Raw genomic sequence first — 21,394 nt, 5'->3', positions numbered from 1 at the left:
TCTATCACGGATGAATGAATAAATAAAATGTGGTATATATACACAATGAAATATTATGCAGCTATAAAAAAGAATGAAATGTTATTTGCAGCAACATGGATGGAACTTGAGGTCATTATCTTAAGTGAAATAAGCCAGACACAAAAAGACAAATATCACTTGTTCTCATTTATATATATGAGCTAAAAAATTTGATCACATGGAGGTAGAGAGTGGAAAGACACATAACAGAGAGTGGGAGGGGCAAGTAGGGGGAAGAGGGGAAAATGAAGAGAAGTGGGTTAAAGGGTATAAACATACAGTAAGAAAGAAGGAATAAATTCAATGTTTGATAGCAGAGTAGAGGGACTACACTTGACAAAAATGTACAGATACCCGAAATACCCTGATTTGATCAGTACAGCACTATATACATGTAACAAAATTTCACAGGTACCCCATATATTTGTAGGAAAATACAAGCAGTATGGCAGGTATGCCTGTAATCCCAGCACTTTGAGGCCGAGGTGGGCGGACTGCTTGAGTCCAGGAGTTCAAGACTGGCCTGGGCAACATGGCGAAACCCTGTCCCTATTAAAAATACAAAAAACTAGCTGGGTGTGGTGACACGCACCTGTAGTCCCAGGTATTCAGGAGGCTGAGGTGGGAGGATGGCTTGAGCCCCGGAGGCAGAAGGTGCAGTGAGCAGAGATCGCACCACTGCACTCCAGCCTGGGTGATAGAGCCAGACCCTGTCTCAAAACCAAAGAAAAAAAGAAAATACAAGCAGAAAATACAAGCAGTCTGATAGTACTGGAATCTAAAATAAAAGATGAAGAGGGATAAAAGGTGGGACTCAAATGTGGATATAAACCAGATTGTGGTGGACTTTGTATATCATGCTAATTTAGCCTGTAAGTAAAGGGGAACCACTTTTAAATGGGGTAAACATGGTCAGATATACATTCAGATAAGTCATGTCAGAAGCAATGTGGAAAACAGAACTGAGAGGGACCACACTCAAAACAAGGAGAATACAGGAGGCATTGCAACAGCCTAGGCAAGAGATGATGATATATTAAGAAAGAGGCAGTAGGGGTAGAAAGAAAGTGATAGATGCAGATTACTTAAAAGATAAAATTAGTGACACTTGGTAACTAATTAAATAGGTCACTAAGAAAAAGCAGTAAGAAAAGATTCAGGGATCACTGCTAGGTTTCTCACTTGAATGAATGAAAGTATATGGCAGTACCATTAAATAAGGAAAGAAGCAGAAGAAAGCATCTGAAGGCAGGGTAAGGGGGTAGACAGTTGATAAGTTCTATTTTAGACCTGTTGAGTTTGAAGTGCCAATGCAACACTAAACAGAAATGCTCAACAAGTATTCCAGCACATGAAACTCAAAGCCAAAAAGGCAGAGTTCTTCAAGTCAAATGGAGCTTGTAGAAGTACTTGATTAGGCTCACATTATGTTTAACTTTAAAAAAAATCAGAAGATGTCACTTAAAAAATGAGATTTCAGGCTGGGCACGGTGGCTCATGCCTGTAATCTAGCACTTTGGGAGGCCGAGGTGGGTGGATGACTTGAGGTCAGGAGTTCGACACCAGCCTAACCGACATGGTGAGGCCTCGTCTCTACTGAAAATACAAAAATTAACTGGGCATGGTGGCATGTGCCTGTAGTCCCAGCTATCCAGGAGGCTGAGGCAGGAGAATTGCTGGAACCCGGGAGGCAGAGTCTGCAGTGAGCCGAGATCGCACCACTGTACTCCAGCCTAACAACAGAGTGAGACTCCGTCTCAAAAAAAAAAAAACAAAAAAAAAAACACAAGATTTTATATCAGATCTGGCACTACTGAGCATTCATGGCGATAACTGGCTGGAGCTAACGTCCAATTCCCCTCTTTAAATAGGGCATGCACTTCACTGCAAACCACAACCTTGTGATTCTCTCTATATAAATCAAAACCGACTTCCTTCATTTATGTTAATGGCCTGGCCCACGAAGGCACTTGTTTTTGATTTTTTTGTGTGTGTGTGTGACCCTGGTCTAAAAACCCTAATCCCTGATCAGGATCACAGAAAAGATCAGGGCTAAAAAATAAATTTAGAATCAATATAGACTGTGGTTAAAACTGCAAGAATGATAGGGAGAGACACAGTTTTGAAAATCATCAACACAGGCTGAATCTTGGGGCAAAAAAATACTTAATCATGCAGACTTTGTGCTTTATAATATTTCTATTACCTTAAAAGTGGCCTTTACCATACTCAAATCTTAATTCAAAATTCACTTTCCCTGTGTATATTTTAATTTCTTCAGCAACACTGTTAGTCTTTAACCAAAAATGCTAAGTTTTCTATTTATTCCCAGGTAGCTTTTTTCAGGAATTGCTAATAGCATCCCACATATCTATATGCTCTAAAAATGCTAATTAAATTAAATAAAGTATTCCCCTTATACTGAGCATAAGTTATGCCCTGGAACTTGAAGAAACAAAAGAAGAACCAGAAGGTTGGAAATACACTCTAAGAGAGAAATGTAATGGATTCATGTTATTTACCCTGGAAAAGAGAATTAGAAGGAAATTAGAATAATCTAGGTATCCTCTACGGTATGGCCCTGTGCTGAACTTTGTACGTGGTAAATAGTAACACAAAGGCGAATCTGACACGGTCCTTGCCTTGAAGAGTCTATAGGCTGGATGGAGTACTATCAAGTTCAACAGTCAGGTGAATTTCTTTCTGAGATGAGAGTTTTAATACATGAGAAATATATAACTTAAAGAATTATTCTCTAGCATAAGGCAGCTAGAGAACCTCAATTTAATACCTTACAGTCAACAAAAATTAGATATGAATAACAAGAAAAAAGTCAAAGGTAAATTTTTGTCAAAAACAAATCTGTTTAGTTATTTTTTTAAATATAAATTATAAAAGTTATGACTGCCTTCATAGGTAAGTATAAACAACAGGTATAAATTTATCTATCTTTCAATAATTTTTATAGGTAAAAGATAACTAGCTGATGTTACAAAAACCACAGATGAATAGCAGCCAATTTTGCAAAAGGCTAGATGGATACTGGACAGCTAGACAACCACTTATTTGGCTGCTGGAACTAAAGAAAGGAGAGTGTCAGTTCTCCCATCTATGCTATTTTTCTCCATGGACAACACACAAGTAACAATGGATGCTAGTCTAAACATCATCAGATCAGTGAGGTGAAAAGAAATGAAGTTAATAATATGATCCCGAGTAAATATAAAAGTTTTAAAGATCTAAGAAGTTAAAAAAAAAAAAAGCAAGAGAGAACCAAGGTATTAACAATACCACTGAAACACACAGAAAACACTAGAAATTCCCGAGAATAAAAACGCATCTTATTTATGTTGAACTTTGCTCCCTCTGGTGGTCACTAAAGGTTTTACTAGATGCGAGTAGAAACGGAGGAAGAGGACAAAAGAGAAGTGGAATTGCAGAAACTAAGTTAACCTTCATTTATATATCAGACAAACGTTCAATTTTCAAAGAAAACTTTTTTAAAAGAAGAATTTAGAGCTCAGTGTTACGGAGGTAGCTCTGAGGATTACAGAAACAGTCACAAGTGAAAAGATACTTCTAGGGAATGGGACTGAAAGTGTGTGAGTGTGTGGGGCAAGGTACTTGTTCTAAAAGTTTCATTTTATACTCTCCCACACTGTTTGAATTTTTGTTTCCATAAGCCTCTATTATTTTCATGAAAATATTATTTAGTGGACAATGTGGAGGAATACCTAAGTCTTTTTACAAGTTTACAATCAGTATATTTCGCTTCTCAGAGTAAAAGCCACAATCCTTATTACAGCAGGCTATATACCATGTGCCCAACTCTGCCTCATTTTCTATTTCTCCACCCCTCGTTCTCATATACATTCAGTCCTTATTGCAGTTTCTAGAGCACGTCAGGCATGATCCTACTTTAGAGACTTGCACTGGCTGTTTCCTCTATACAGAATGTTCTTCCCCCTGTATGGCTCATTCTTTCACTTAATTTCAATCTATGCTCAATGTTACCTTTTCAGTGAGCCTCTCCTGACCATCTTATTTTAAATTAAGAAGGTACCCCTGCCTCCTGTGTGCCCTATTCTTCTTCCCTGCTTTCTCTCCACAGTGCTAATCGCTTTCTAAGACACTACAACTTTACTAATACATTATTAATATTTACTATAATATTTACTTTATTACTTATCTCTGTCCGACTGTAAGCTTCCTAAGAGCAGGGGTTGTTCTGCTGTGTTCAGTGCTAAATCCCCAGCCCCTAGAACTACAACTTGCACATAGTAAGTATAAAACTAATGTGTGAAATAAATGACTCACTAGTATCAATAATACCTTAATACATGGTAGAAAAAAGAACAAAATGCCTCATTTTATATTTTGTTCAATATAAAATGGTAATCTATTACAGATTAGGATACAATTATATATGCAAAATACATACTATTAATCTTTTAATCAGTGATATCTGGAGAGAGATCATTAATGTCATTAATGGGCTGCTTTTTTGTTTTTGCCTAGTGTATATGACTAAGATACCAAATACACTCAAATATAATCATTCTGCTATTAGTACTTGAAAGCTTTTGTATAATAGGACTCAAAAGAAATACTACCCATGCATCTTGAACAAGAATCTTCTCCAAAGAGCTATGGAAAATATCAGATACTACCCGGGAATTATGAAAAAATACCTAATTCTTTAATTTGGAAAATGTCCTCTTCTAGAACTATTAATATTTATCAGGAATAAAAACACATCTTTTTGTCCAGAGTGGAAAATACATTAAAATTACTACAAGACTTACAGTTTGGTGGTCCTGCTTTACATGTCAACATTATTTATTTACAAGCAAGGAAACCACTTCAGAACAGGGTTACCTCATGGCTCAGGGCATTCACACTAAAGAAAATTATTATACTTCCATGTGATCAGAGTCAATTTAGTAGTAGCCAAAAAAGGTGACTGGGGTGCGCTTATTTTCCAATTTCACCAAAGTTTTTACAAAACTGCCTTATTATTTGTCAAAACTCATTGAATTACACACTTAATGTTTGTACATTTCACTATACATAAATTTTGCCAAAAAACAAAGTAAGACTCCTATTGAGAACTTTATTGGTAAATTTTCTTTTCACAGTGGTATAGGTTAGAAATTCTGAAACTACTTTCTGTATATTCTAGACTTAAGCAAATGAGTAACTACATTGAGGATACTGGGAGCAGGGTTGTTCTGTTGGAGAAAGGAGTTACAAATATGAAAGAGGGAAGGCTATCACGTACCCTGTAGTGTTGGGTTGGAATTACAGGTATGAATATAAACTTATGGTTTTTAGTATACAAGTAGATAAATATATAAATACTGATATAGGATATACACGTGCCAGAGTAATATAAGTATTAATACATGTATACACATGTCTGTGTCTACAATGAATATGTATTCAACATGTGTATCCACGTATGTATGTATACGTATACATACATATGTTATGTATGCATGTATATACAAAATGTGTGTATGGCTGGGCGCGGTGGCTCACACCTTTAATCCCAGCACTTTGGGAGGCTGAGGTGGGTGGATCACGAGGTCAGGAGTTCAAGACCAGCCTGGCCAACATGGTGAAACCCCGTCTCTACTAAAAATACAAAAATTAGCTGGGCGTGGTGGTGGGCGCCTGTAATCCCAGCTACCAGCTACTCAGGAGGCTGAGGCAGAGAATTGCTTGAACCCGGAAGGCAGGGGTTGCAGTGAGCCGAGATTGCACAGCTGCAAATCTGTCCAGCCTGGGCAACAGAGCGAGACTCTGTCTTAAAAAAAAAAAAAAAAAAGTGTGTGTATCTATAGATACATACACTTGAGGGTATGTAATTTTAGATCTGTCTTCTGAGAGGGCCTAGAAGCAATGACACTCCAGTAGCAATGAACATACCCTAGCATCCAGACCTTGGTTTCTAAATACTATTCTCTACTAAAGAGTTAAAAAGAAGCAGCCAATTCCAGGGATAGGGCAGGGCAAACATCAGATAAATCTGTGTAGTGAGTTGAATTGTGACCCCCAAAAAGGTATGCCCAAATCTTAATCCCAAGTACCTGTCAATGAGACCTTAATTGGAAATAGGATCTTGGCAGATGTAAGTTAAAATGAGGTCATACTGGATTAAGGTGGGCCCTAAATTCAATTACTAGTGTCTACCAGAAAAAGGAGAGGGAGATTTGGATATAGAAACATAGGGAAGAAAGCCATGTGAAGACAGAGGCTAAGAATGGAGCTGGGCTGCCACAAGTCAAACAATGCCTGGGGCCACCATAAGCTGGAAGAGGCAAGAAATGATTCTTCTCTACAACCTTCACAGGGAGCATGGCTCTACTAACACCTTCTTTCCAACACCTCCACAACTGTGAGAGAATAATTTTCTGCTGTTTTAAACCACAATGTGCTCGTCTGTGGTACTTTACTACAGTGGCCCTAGGAAACTAACACTGCTTGAAATGTCTTGTGCCAAGAAGTAAGAAAATGCTCAATGATGGGGATATATCAAAAAGGACATAGAAGCCATCTTGAAAAAGCTCCAAATGGCCAAATAAATGCTTTTAATGAATTATACCCCACTGAATAAAAGAGAAATCCACGAGTTTATACCAATATAAATACAGGAGCCTTCTTGAAGGTACTCCCAGTAGCAAAAAAAATAATGATTTTAATGGATTTTTATATCCCACTGAATAAAAATCCATGAGTCTAAACTGATATAAATACATGAATGTTGAGAGAGGCAATCTACTATGAGCCCCGAGTGTCCCTACACATTCTTGTTCAATAGACCAGGCCCTGACCATTCTTTACCTGGGCCATTTCTCAGGATTGTGTATGCAGGAAGCCATCTTCAGGGATGAGGTAACATATCTCCATCCCCTGACAACAATCAGGCTTGCTAAAAAAGTGGTCAATCCCCATAGCTCAGTGCTCCTTCCCTATAGCACAATACACTGCATATGTAAGAATCCAGCTAGGACCACCTGCGTCATCCCTGTGGAATTTGAGGGACACAAAAAAATCAATGCAAACCAAATGAAGCTCATACAGTTTGCCATGCCATGGATAATAAAGCCCTTTGGCTCTGACCCAAGAGTCTTATGCTTTCTGCCAGCATCTAAGAAACAGTAACAGGCTAACTTACCAGGTTCCAGGTAGAGTAAAATCTCAGACCTTTCACAGTTCTTGACAACGAATAAATAAATAAATGGGAGGAAAGTTCTCAACAATGAATAAATGAGCAGAAAGGGAAAGTCCATCCTTACAGTGGAATGCTAAATAATAAATGAAGACAAAATTATGGAGTTAAAAAATAATTCACAAATATTAAAACTAGTGGGTGAAATCTGACTAGGAAAAGGATATTTACATAGTCTCAAACTGTTTCCCCACAAAGTACTCATTAATTAATTACAAAAGGAATTAACTTCCCATTAATTACAAAGGGAAAAATAGGAACTTCATAGTAGAGAAGTCTGGCAGACACCACCTTACCCAAGTGATCAAAGTTAACATCCCAATATTGGGACAAACAGATATCATGTACCTCCTGGTATGATGCATTGAGGAGGACGAAATTGTGTGGTATTCTTCCTGAAAACGTATAATCTAAATCTAATTATAAGGAAACACCAGGCAAACCCAAAATAAGGGACATTCTACAAACAACTGGTCTGTAATCTGCAAAAGTATCATGGGCAAGAAAGGGAAAAAAATGGCTGAGAAACTGCTCCATTAGAGGAGACTAAAGATACATGACAACTAAATACGATGCATGACCCTGCGTTAGAAGATGGATCAGCATTTGAAGAATAATTATGAAGGGCATTATTAAGGACATTATCATTATAATGATAAATTTGAATATGGACTACAGACTTGAAAATACTAAATCAATGTTAAAATTGCTGATTTTGATCATTACAGTATACTTATACAGTAGCCCTCCTTTATCCACAGTTTCACTTTCCACCATTTCAGTTACCCACTGCCAACCCAAAATATTAAATGGAAAATTCGAGAAATAAACCATTCCTAAGTTTTAAACTGTGCACCATTCTGGGCAGTGTGATGAAATTTCACACCATCTCACGCCCTCCACTCCAACCCACTCCATCTTGCCTAGAACACAAATCACCCTTTTGTCTAGCCAGTATAGTCGCACTGTATATGCTACCTGCCCATTAGTCACTTAGTTCCGTTCAAGGTTATCAGATCGACTGTCGACTGCTGCAGTACCATGTTTGTGTTCAAGTAACCATTATTTTACTTAATAATGGCCCCAAAGTACAAGAGTTGTGATAATGGCAATTCAGTGTGCCAAAGAGAAGCCATAAATTGCTTCCTTTAGGTGAAAAGGTAAAAGTTCTCAACTTAAGGAAAGAAAAAAATCATATGCTGAGGTTACTAAGGTCTATAGTAAGAACAAATCTTCTACCCAAGAAATTGTGAAGAAAAAAAAAACTTGTGCTAGTTTTCCTGTCACACCTTAAACTACAAAAATTACAGCCATAATGCAACAAAAGTACTCAGTATAGAAGACAAAAACATTTACTTTGTGGATTGAAGACGTGCACAGAAATGTTTTCCAACTGACAGCAATCAGGTTAATACTAGCCACAGTTTCAGGTACTCACTGGGGGTCTTGGAATGTATCCCCTGATAAGGAGGGACCACTGCATAAGAAAAGGTTCTTTTTCTTAGGAAAAAAATCCTGAACCAGTGATAAAGGAACATGATGTCTCCAACTTATCTCAAACAATTTGGAAAAATTTATTTATGTGTGTGTTGTGTGTGTGTGTGTGTGTGTGTTACATACATGTGTGTCTATGTGTAAAGAAAGAGAATGATAAAGCAAATATAACCAGCAGTGAATCTGGATAAAGGCCTTACAGAAGTTCCTTATATTATTCAAAACTGTAAAAACAAAACAAAAAAAAACTTACCCTCCCCCCAAAACAAAGGCAAAATAATTGCCTTAATTATAGTAGACATTGAACAATATATTCTTGACATAAGATGAAACACATAACAGAAAACATAGTTATTTTTAAAGATGAATTTTAAAGCATTGTTTTATACCTCAAGGTACCACAGAGCTTTGACAAAAATAGCTGCCTTGAATTTTTTACACGTATACATACACTTAAGTTTACACCTTATAGATATATTTCCAATATCAGCTGTAGAACAGATAGCAGAGTGGTTAACAACAGGGCTCTGGACTCATATAAATATAGGTCTAAATCCAGTGCCATCTTTTGTTAGTTGGCTTTTTTTTTTTGAGATGGGGTCTCACTCTGTCACCCAGACTGGAGTGCAGTGGTGCAATCACAGCTGACTGCAACCCTGAACTCCTACGTTCAATGGATTCTCCCACCTCAGTCTCCCAGGTAGCTGAGACTACAGGGCACACCACCGTGCCTGGCTAATTTTTTTGTTTTTTTTTTTAAAAAATAGAGATGGGGTCTTGCTTTGTTGCCCAGGCTGCTCTCAAACTCCTGGCCTCAAGTGATCCTCCTGCCTCAGCCTCCCAAATTATAGGAATTATAGGAGTGAGCCACCACACCTGGCCTTAGCTGGCTAATTTTAGGCAAGTTACTAAATCTGTCTGTGTCTGAATTTCCTCGTTTTTGAAATGCAGATTATAGTAGTTTCTAACTGTGAAGACTTTTTGTGAAGATATCAAAAGACAATACATGTAAAGAACTCAGCACATTCAGGCCAGGTGCAGTGGCTCATGCTAGCTATTCAGGAGGCTGAGGCAGAAGAATTGTTTGAACCTGGGAGGCGGAGGGTGCAGTAAGCTGAGATTGTGCCACCGCACTCCAGCCTGGGTGACAGAGAGAGACTCCATCTCAAAAAAATAAAAAAAAACTCAGCACATTCAGAATGAGTGTTGTTCTTATTTTATTTTATTTTTTAGAATATCAAAAGAAAATTATTATTTAACCTAAAAGATAATGAACTAAATGCCAAATCTCTTCTGAGATGGAGGTTATGATCTGCCTCCTAACAGTTTAAAAGTAAAGACAAAAAAAAAAAGCCATGAGTCAAAGGGGACCAGCTCAGTGTTTAAACTAAAAACTAAAATGTAAATAAAAAATAAAATTCCTCCTTACAACTGGATTCCAATGTTAAAATACTTTTAGAATAGTATGTTATATATTCTTTTAATGTTATTTAATGTATTAAATATATTAATTTTTTAAAGTTTATTATTTAATGTATTAAATAATTAATTAAAGAATATGAAAGTGCCTTTGGTTCTGCTTGGTTTACTCAAGTGTATGTTCAATAGGTTAGATTTAAACATTTTTAAAAAGCATCCTCAACACCTGTTTGGAATCTGCAAGTCTTTTTTTTTTTTTGAGATGGAGTCTTGCTCTGTCGCCCAGGCTGGAGTGCAATGGCACAACCTCGGCTCACTGCAACCTCTGCCTCCCGGGTTCAAGCGATTCTCCTGCCCCAGGCTCCCGCATAGCTGGGACTACAGGCACTTGCCACCATTGCTGGCTAATTTTTGCATTTTTTAGTAGAGACGGGGTTTCACCATGTTGGTCAGGCTGGTCTCAAACTCCTGACCTCAGGTGATCCACCCGCTTCAGCCTCCCAAAGTGTTGGGATTACAGGCGTGAGCCACTGCGCTTGGCCTGCAAGCATTTTAAGAGTAATAGTTAACAAAATTTTACTGAAGTACTGAAGGTAAGAAATCATAAATTCTTTTATCAGAATTTATAAACTAAAATGCCTTCATAGGCCAAGCATCACCAATAGTGTAGTATAAATCAACAGGGAAGGATGAGAACACAGTGACTGGACCTGAAAAATACTCTGCCTAAAGGCACTCACATTCAAGTTTTGTTTCATTTCTAAACATTGTGCAACAGTTGTTCAGGCTGAGTTCAGCTCAGGGGGCACCTGTTTTGAGCACTGATTTTCAGATTTTAAGCCCTCAGAACCTTGAGAAACATATTTGTATGCATATTTGGTGTCTTATAAAAGATAATAAAATAGAAAATTTCTGAAAATGAAGACTCATGCACATCAGAAACATAAGGAAATTTCTCATGCCTATAATCCCAGCACTTTGGGAGGCCGAAGCGGGTGGATCACATGAGATCAGGAGTTCAAGATCAGCCTGGCCAACATGGCAAAACCCTATCTCTACTTAAAAAAAAAAAAGAGGCCAGGCGCAGTGGCTCACCCCTGTAATCCCAGCACTTTGGGAGGCCGAGGCGGGCAGATCACGAGGTCAGGAGATCGAGACCAACTTGGCTAACACGGTGAAACCCCATCTCTACTAAAGATAAAAATAAAAATAAAAAAATTAACCGGGTGTGGTGGTGGACGCCTGTAGTCCCAGCTACTCAGGAGGCTGAGGCAGGAGAATGGCATGAACCCAGGAGGCAGAGCTTATAGTGAGCCGAGATTGCGCCACTGCACTCCAGCCTGGGTGACAGAGTGAGACTCTGTCTCAAAAAAAAAAAAAAAGAAAAAAGAAAAAAAATTTAAAAATTAGCCAGGTGTAGTGGTGTGCACCTATAGTCCCAGAGGCTGAAGTGGGAGAATCACTTGAACCTGGGAGGTGGAGGTTACATTAAGCCAAGATCCTACTACTGTGCTCCAGTCTGAGTGATAGAGTGAGACTCTGTCTCATAAAAAAAAAAAAAAAAAAAAGGACATTTTTCAATGACTTCTAAAAGGCAGTCATATCATTAAAGATATCCAAAGTTGGTTATCTCTCCCACTTTGTACTCTTAAGATACATTTTTAATATGTCATAATATATAATCTTTTAAAGTTCCTAACGTCTGAGATTTTTCAGATTCCATGATTAATGGAACAAATTCCTTCATACCAGTAACAACTATGTACCCATGAAATTATGTAATTATTACAAAAACATTGAAAATTGTTTAATTCATTAACTGCTAAAATGTTTGGCCTTAATATTTTTATTGAAAAAAATTCAATTTGCATTTTTTACGTGGTACAATGCAACCTCTATCTCACTGAAATACCTGTTAATCATTTAACAATATTCTTAAATAGTAACCTCACCTTTATTAAATTCTTTCTAGATGTTCTCCAATAAGTATATGAGAAAAACAGGGTATATTTAAGTGAACAATATCCAATGCTTCCAAAGTCCAAAGCAATCCCTTTTCCTGCTGGATTCCCTAGCATTTACATTATTATTGTTTTATACTATTAAAGATATATATTTTGATATGTTTTATCTTCTCTATTACACTTTAAACTACATAATGGCAGAAATCATGTCTTATTCATCTTTTATCCCTAATAAGCATTTTGCCCTTGCATAGAAGGTGATCATAAAAACGAAATCCAAGAGTAACCTTTTTTCCAGCATGATAATCTCAAGTTAAACTCTTTCCAATTCTTATGTAATTCAAATTTTTCTGCTTTCAAAAACTCTGCAACTCAGAGAAGTTCTCAGCATCAGTAGCTGGTTATATTACTATTTAAGTAATTATTATTAATTTTTTTTATTTTTCTGAGATGGAGTCTCACACTGTCACCCAGGCGGGAGTGCAGTGGCCTGATTTTGGCTCACTGCAGCCTCAGCCTCCCAGGTTCAATTGATTCTCCTGCCTCAGCTTCCTGAGTAGCTGGGATTACAGGTGTGTACCACCACGTCCAGCTAATTTTTGTATTTTTAGTAGAGATGAGATTTCACCATGCTGGCCAGGCCGGTCTTGAACTCTTACCTCAGGTGAACCACCTGGCTTGGCTTCCCAGAGTGCTGGGATTACAGGTATGAGCCACCACACCTGGCCAGCAATTATTTTATTAGATAAATATTACAATAACTTTAAAATATTTCAAGAAAGTAAAACTTTAAGCATGTTACTTTAAGCTTAGTTTTAGACATTTATTTCAGAGAAGGATCATAAGTTTTTGGAAAGTATTATTTATAATCATTAAGTCTTACCTGAGGATTCCAACCTGGATCTAGTTTTTTAACTACTGCGATATATTCCTGCATTGCTTGGCTGGGGCTTGAATCACCAAGTGCTTTCCATGCTTCCCTACAATATGGAATATCCAAAATCGCCTGTCATTATGCAAATAACACAGACAGCATTTTTCTTATTATTAAAAAAATTGTATGCACATTTCAAGGGTCTCTGAATATAGACATAATAAGCTATGGATAGAGAAGCTCTGTCTTTTTGCATTTACATTGGTCTAGAGCTATACAGACCTTATTGCCCTACCTAAGCAGCCTTTTCAGACATTTTTTTTCCTAATCGTCCTCCCCGTGAAATTTTAAAAACACAGATACAATGCATAGCTATTAAATTTTGAAAGACCACAAACCACTGTAATCTAAGATTTTATAATTTCCTCAAACAAAATTTCACCCTATTGAGGATGTATGATCTACAGACTAATAGAGATTATTCTCATAAATTAACTGTGCTTATGGCATTTTGGTCGTACAGAAACTAATCATCACATAAAAAACAATATTCCCAAGGAAAATGCATCAAACTTCTTACTAAGATACAAGAAATCCACCTTCCCTTTCTGCTGTTATCTCATCTATAAGCTTCTAGTAACTGATCCTGGGGACTTAGTCTGGGACTTCCAAAGTAAGGGATGGTGAGGGCAGAAATAAGAATACTGGCCAGGCTTGATGGCTCACGCCTGTAATCCCAGCACTTTGGGAGGCTGAGGCAGGTGGACCACCTGAGGTCAGGAGTTTGAGACCAGCCTGGCCAACATGGTGAAACCCCATCTCTACTAAAGATACAAAAATTAGCCAGGCGTGGTGGTGTGCGCCTGTATGTAGTCCAGCTACTCTGGAGGCCGAGGCAGGAGAATTGCTTGAACCTGGGAGGCAGAGGTTGCAGTAAGCTGAGATGGCACCACCACACTCCAGCCTGGGCAACAGAGCAAAATTCTGTCTCAAAAAAAACAAAAAAACAAAACAAAAAAAAACAACAGCAACTAAAGAATACTAATGAGTACGTTAGGGACTTCCTACAATATAAATGGCAAAAGCAACATTTTAGTCCTGAGCTTCCTTTTGGGTCATCTACCCCCCTGCCCCCCCAACAGACAGGCCTTCTTCTTGGTTTTTCCCTGCCAATTCTTTCTAAATTCCAACCAGTGTTTCTCGATTTCCCTGATTTGCTGTCAAACAGAACTCAATCCCACATTTTTTCACTACCTTCCTGCTTCTATGATGAATATAACATCTTTCTGAGGTTTTCTAAATTTATTTTCACTGAATTCCTTAAGAATTACTTATATGCATCATAACACTTCATCCCTAAATAGATCAGCTTACACAAACTCAGGAAATTTATCATCAATTACTATTATACAATATAGAGGCTATACATTCAGATTTTCCTGATTGTCCCAATAATGTCCTTTATGGCTTTCTTCTCCCACACCAGGAACCAATCAAGATCCACATACAGCATTGAGTTTCATGTATCTTCAGCTTTTTTGTCTTCCACATTGTTGGTATTTTTTAAGAGTCCAACTGTTTTATAACATATCCCTCAATTTGAATTTGTCTAATTGTTTCCTTACCTACAGTGTTCTTGCCAAAAATGATTAATCATGATTAGAATTGGGTTAAATTATTTCAGCAGAGTAATATATAGGTGACATGCCCTTTTCAATGCATCACACTGGGGGCACGTGATGTCAGTCTGTCCCATCATCAATAAGATTCATGGTTTGGTAACGGCAGTAACTGTCAGGTTTCTCTCTCATAATTAAAAAGTAAATGGTGGGTCAGCCTGTAACCCACGGTTTTGCTCCCCAATAGTTTTTCACCTAGCATTTTAACAACAATTTTCCTCAATAGTTTTTCTCTAACAGTTCCCCAATATTTTGTCATCTAATATTTAATCATTCGTTGATGTTCTTGCATAAACTATTATTATGGTGGCTATAAAATCTAAATTTTTTAATTGCTAAAAACAATGGAGAAACAGGCAAAGCACAGAAAAAAATAAACGTATAAAATTTCATAAATTATAACAAAAAACTCAGAGTCAACGTTAACATCAGGTATTCTTTAGAACAGTAATAATATGTTGGCTGGTTATCATCAACCAAAAAACTTGTGCAAGAATATAATCAATGCACTGCTTCCTTCACTGAGACTGTCCTATACAAAAAAATATCAGCTGAACTAAACAGTGTGGTTAGTGACATACGTGATTTATATCTGGGTTCAAGCTCTGTATCTCCTAACAGTTGGGTAACAAACGGTTGGCAGGCAGGAAATGTATCCAGGGGACCAGATTTTATGTGGGACTGCTCTAGAATGTAAAGTAAGAACCCATATTTTATCACTTCCTCTCTCTATAACCATATTTTATCTTTTTTCTTTTCTAACTCTACCTTCTAACCTTCTTTTAATTCCAGGGCTGATGCTCCAAAGCCTTCCCTTCTATAATTAAGATTCCCAGTTGTATGCAATTTCTCTTCTTTCACTTAGACAAGGTAAGAGAAGATAAGGTCTCATAAATGACAAGGGGGAACTTCTGAATTCTAAGTTAAAAAAGTTTGCAAAAGTATACTCTTTTTTAATATATTCAGAGAAAAAGAGAAGTTAGTATCTGGTTTTGGCTTTTCACTGAATTTTTCCCTTCTTCCCAAGAGTACTATAAGCAGTTATTTACTGTGGCATGGGTGGGGCAAGGAACACAAGAGTAAGTAGCAAGAGACAGGGAGATAAAACTGGGACAAGGAAGATGGGTGAAAAATGGGGATTTATCCTGCTCTTCTGCCCTTCCCATCATTCTGGCCTTCTTCCAAAAATCCCTCCAGAGGGGAGAAGTGGTGATCCATCAGGGGCTGAATGACAGGAAAGGAAAATCTCAAGCAATAGCTCTCATGGTATTAAAATGTAAGGCATGTATGTCTGTTGTGAACCACTTATATTCCAACATGCTAGCATAAGAATCCTTCAGGAGACTGAGCTAAAAGTAGATTTCTTTAATCTCTCCCAATTGCCTGTCATTAGTACAATCTACAGCAGAGAGAGAGATTAATATAAAAATAATTCTTTAATCAGCTCACTGCTTTCTAATTCCTAAACACCTAAGCCATTTCCAACAACCTCATTAAAGATTCCAAGAATTTCTTACCATTTTTGCTTTCCTTCAAAATCAAAGAAGCTTGGTTTAGGAGTATTACAATTTCCAACTTTGACCTAAATGAGGGAAGGAAAATCAAGAACTTATTTTTCAAAGAAATGTCTGGGAAACTTTTCCTTTTCAAATGTATTATGTATATTCAGTAACCATAGGTTGGAAAATATTTGCATCTATATGGAATAGCAAAATTTAACATTCTTTGCCAAAGCAAACAAAAACAACCAAACAGAATCAAACATTACATACAGCCTACTTTGGCTTACTGCATAAAACAACTATTATCTAATACTGTAATACAGAAAAACTGTGATAAACGGTTGCATTTCGAAGTTAGTAGACTATATACAAGACAAGTTATCAATATAGATTATATACTTTTTATTACCATGTATAAAGTAAAATAATTTTTAATATGAAATTAATAAGGTTTAGAATTCATAATTTATCAGAATTCATAACACTGTTTCTTCATGCTGATTCTCATAACTCTATTAGCATTTTAACTCTCCAAAATTCCAGGGAAAACAGTGTACTACTTTTAAAGTGCCCTATTATGAAATTCATCAATATAAATTTGGATGCCAAAAGCCATGCAAAAAATTTCAGGGGTTCTCAAAAATACAATTCTGTTTTTCTACAATAGTCTTATCATCTTTTGTTTGAGGTCAATACTTAATTTTAATCCTCAAATGACATTTGTAGTTAAACTGCACAGTGAAATTTTCATTGAGAATAAGCATAAATGAAATTCACACAAGTGCAGAATTCACTATACAGGCCCTGATTCCCACTGCCAGAAGTCATCTTCCTTCCTTATGAACTCTTAGAGCATTTACTCTATATATCTTTTATGGTACTTTTCACTTTTTCTATCATGTGTTTAGAAAGTTTTGTGTAAAGTCTCATCTTTCTATTAGAATAGAGCCTGTAACTGTTCTTAACTCATCCACAGAACCTATCTACTTCTCAGGGATTTTCCCACTGTTTCCCATTACTCTAACTGATGCCTTCATCTAACCAGAATGATCTACTGACTGCCTTAGGTATTCCTAGTTCAGGGTTTTGCTTGTTACTCCACTCACCTGAAATGCCTTTTCTTTCCTCAGCTTTTCAAGATGCTGCACGACCTTCCAGTTCTACTCAAATTTCAGATTCTAAGAACCCTTTCAGTCTACAATGATCTCATCTACCTCTGAATTCATAACAATTACCACCTCTATCATTTGCTTAGCGATTAATTGCATGGCCCTACGCTGTTATTAAAATGTATACTTACATAGAAGCAGCCCTGTTATGATGGAATGGAGAGAAGAAAGGGTGAAAAAGAAGGAGCCACATTTCTTGAACAATCACGATAGACCAAACACTTCACATATTTTATCTTAAATGGGCCAAAAAAAAAAATCCTGCTAGGTATGCCATCACAAACTCATTTTATAAATGAAGAGAGAAGCTCAGGAGGGTTGTCTCAGTTCACACATTAGTATATCCTGAATTAGTAGTCCGGATTTAAATCAAAGAGTGTTTGACTCCAAAGCTCAATATCCCTTTACTACATCATTCTGTCTTAAATGCTAAATAGAGTCTGGGCTTCAATTCTAGACTCTCTAAAATCACATGAACTACCAGACTGTTAGAAATAATATATGAGATAAATTATACAAACTTTAAGACATAAAAATAGCAATTATAACTATTTTTGTTTTTTATCCAGACACTATCCAGTGGCAGAAACAAATGCCAATAGTTCTCCATTTCTCCTATAGTAACAGAAGTCTCAGCTGGACACATGATCATCCGGCTAAACATTATACATGGCCATCCAACTTCTGCCTAGGTTCTGGGGACTGGATGTGTGGAAAAGTGATACAAATACCTTCCTTAAAAAGAAAAGGAGCTTGTCTTCCCCTTTCCCTTTGCTCTGGATAGGATATACATGTGGTGATGGTAAGCCATCTCTGACCATGAAAAAGGAACTTAGGGCAGCAGTTTTCAGATTTTTTAGTCTTGTAATCCCTTTATACTCTCAGAAATTAAGGATCCTAAAGAGCCATCATTTATATGGGTTATATCTATCGATATTTACCACATTAGAAATTAAAACTGGGACATTTAAAAATGTGTATTAATTCATTTAAAAATAATAAACCCATTAGATGTTAACATAAATAACATTTCATGCAAAATAACTACATGTTCTAAAAAAATTAGTGAGAAAAGTAGCACTGTTTTACATTTTTTAATTTTTTTAATGTCTCGCTTAGTAGAAGCCAGTTGCATTTGCATATCTAATGCTGCATCCAGTCTACTGCAATATGTTGTTTTGGTTGAAGTATAGGAAGAAAATTCGGCTTCACGCAGAAATGTTGTTAGAAAAAGAGAGAAGTATTTTAGCAGCATTTTCAGATAATTGTAGATATTCTTCTTTGATACTATGCCAAAACCTAACAGATGGTAGTTTAAGGTCAGTTGCAACGAGGAATCTGAATTCATATCAATGAATTTTTCATACTGTTAACACTGAAATCCATTGGTCTGACTTGCACTTTGAAAGGCATCTTTTACCAACACATAATTTGTAACATCATTCCATGAAATATTTAGAAAATATGGTTTACTGAGTTACACAGACTTTTCAAATGTTGACACATTTCATGATATAATAGCAAACGTTCACATTCATGACTGTCACCACTTATCTCATCAAAAAAAGTTTTTAAGTACTGGGAAGCTGTCAAGCTCATGGTGGCAGATACAGATTTTCCAAATTTCTCATTTTCACTTGAAGGTTCAAATGTTATTACTGGCAACAAACACTTTGAGTTGTTTTCCTTGAAGTGACAGGCTTATTTCGTTCATTTTTAAGAAACTACCTGCCAAATACCCAAATTTGAGTAGGTATAATTATCTGTGAGTTGTTCTGTTAAGTAAAAATGGAAAAGAATATAGTTCATTTTGCGACTCAGAAATTACACAAGTGCTTTTCCTCAAAATAGTTAACATAATTCAGTACGCAGCAGAAGTACTTTGTGTGTACTTCCCATCTCATCACACAAAATGTAAGACTTGACTCAAGGGTTAATATTTAATAAAGTAGTATTAAGGCACGGTGGCTCATGCCTGTAATCCCAGCACTTTGGGAGGCCAAGGCAGGTGGATCACCTGAGATCAGGAGACCAGCCTGGTCAACCATGGCCAACACGGTGAAACCCCATCTCTACTAAAAATACAAAAATTAGTCAGGTGCGGTGGCAGACACCTGTAATCACAGCTACTCGGGAAGCTGAGGCAAGAGAATCGCTTGAACCTAGGAGGCGGAGGTTGCAGTGAGCCCAGATTATGCCACTGCATTCCAGCCTGGATGACAGAGCAAAACTGTCTCAAAAAAAAAAAAAAAAGTATTATTAAACAGTATCTTATGAAGTCAACAGGAATTCACAAATTTTCGTTACTCTCCAGTTTTCACAGCTGTCAATTAGCTATCTTTAGGAGGGAGAGTGTAGGCTGATGTAAAGAAGGACCAAAAAATTGTTCATTCATTTGATTTTGTTGAAACTTTATTAAAAGATTATTTTGAAGCCATAGGCTTATCTGAGACTAATAAAGCTATGATGCTAAGTTTAGAGTTCTCCCTGAGAAAATAAGGTTCATATTTCAGCTTATTTTTATTATCTTCCTGCCAACAACCTCATCCAGCCTACAAAATAGGGTGCTATTCTGAATACAAAACGTTATTTTATAAATTTTGATCCAATATGCAGAAATGATATTGGACTTCCAACTTTATTATTCTATCAAAGATGCTATTCTTAACACTATCTCACAATTTTGTCAAAAATATTTAGGAGATTGATGAAAACTGTGGCCCAGTGTCATATATAAGTAAGCATATTATTCTCTAACAATGCAGAATTTTATTTTCAGATACAGAATATCTCTAAACACCATAAAGTCAAGTTCTTGAAAGGATGAGGGACATCCCTCCTTCATATTATCTGGATGAAGTGAGTATACCTGAGACAAAATGGTTCCCAAGTCGATAGGTGACTACAGTTCACTGATGACTTAGAAATATAGTATTTAATAATGACACCAATATCAATAAATAAAGATATGTCCTAGAACGAAAAATAATATTTTCTAGGGAATTTGGGGAAAATTAGTCTCATACTGCCCAGAGAATCATCAGACACATTACAGGTCCTAAAATATGATTCTCAGTAAATATTTGTTAAATAATCAAAAGTTTCACTCTAATGTTATTAGGACAAAGTATAACAAATGACCAAAGAGAAAACAGATATCTACAACTTTTCCAAGAAAGCTAATTCCAAGGCCAATTTGGAGGTAATTTTCATTCAACACTATAATTTATACCATTTGTTCCTACAGCTTTCTCTCTCAGTCACATTAACTGATATTCATAATAATGACCATCAACCTTCAAAACAAGGTTCATTTTTACTCAGTACATCCAGTTTAAGAACACAGTGGGGCTGGGCATGCGGGATCATGTCTGTAATAACAGTACTTCAGGAGGCGTACGCAGGAGGATCGCTTGAAGCCAGAAGCTTCAAGGCTGCAGTGAGCTATGAGTGTGTAACTGCCCTCCAGCCTGAGCAACGAAACAAGATCCTGCCTCTAAAAAAACTTTTTTAGTTAAAAAAAAAAACAACAAAAAGAACACAGCAGGACCTCTCCCCCAACTTATTTTTCCTTTAACAAATACAGGGGAAAATATGTAACTATGTCAAGAGGCAAAAAGAAAAAAAGGTTACACATTTTTAATAAAACAAAATAGGCTATTATCCAGAATTTCCTTTCCTCTAGTGTTTCAAAGAGCTGTAATTTTCCTGAACTGTTATTTAACTCTTGTCAGCAATTTTTCAGGTATGTTCAAACCTAGACTCCTCAAGTACTTTAAGTCTCTTAAAGCAAATGTTGGCGGGGTGTGGTGGCTCACACCTGTAATCCCAGCACTTTGGGAGGCCAAGGCAGGCAGATCACCTAAGGTCAGGAGTTCAAGACCAGCCTGGCGAACATGATGAAACCCCATCTCTTCTAAAAATACAAGAAATTAGTCGGGCATGGCGGCAGGCACCTGTAATCCCAGCTACTCGGGAGGCTGGGACAGGACAATCGCTTGAACCGGGGAGGTAGAGGTTGCAGTGAGCTAAGATCCA

At 36.9% G+C, this 21,394-nt stretch overlaps 1 protein-coding gene across 1 annotated transcript in view; it reads right to left on the bottom strand.

The window, feature by feature from the left end:
* The window catches only part of ACBD6 (acyl-CoA binding domain containing 6), a 216,953-nt gene that overhangs the window by 190,387 nt on the left and 5,172 nt on the right, over nucleotides 1–21,394 (bottom strand). Inside the window, exons 2-3 of the mRNA XM_003824722.5 lie at nucleotides 16,203–16,267; nucleotides 13,016–13,112 (exon numbers count right to left, since the gene is read on the bottom strand). Coding sequence (XP_003824770.1) covers nucleotides 13,016–13,112; nucleotides 16,203–16,267 — 162 coding nt within the window. The remainder of the gene's footprint in view (nucleotides 1–13,015; nucleotides 13,113–16,202; nucleotides 16,268–21,394) is intronic.

This window comes from Pan paniscus, chromosome 1 (genome assembly GCF_029289425.2).
Source record: "Pan paniscus chromosome 1, NHGRI_mPanPan1-v2.0_pri, whole genome shotgun sequence".
Lineage (NCBI taxonomy): Eukaryota > Metazoa > Chordata > Mammalia > Primates > Hominidae > Pan > Pan paniscus.
This window is presented reverse-complemented; position numbering and strand designations above follow the sequence as displayed.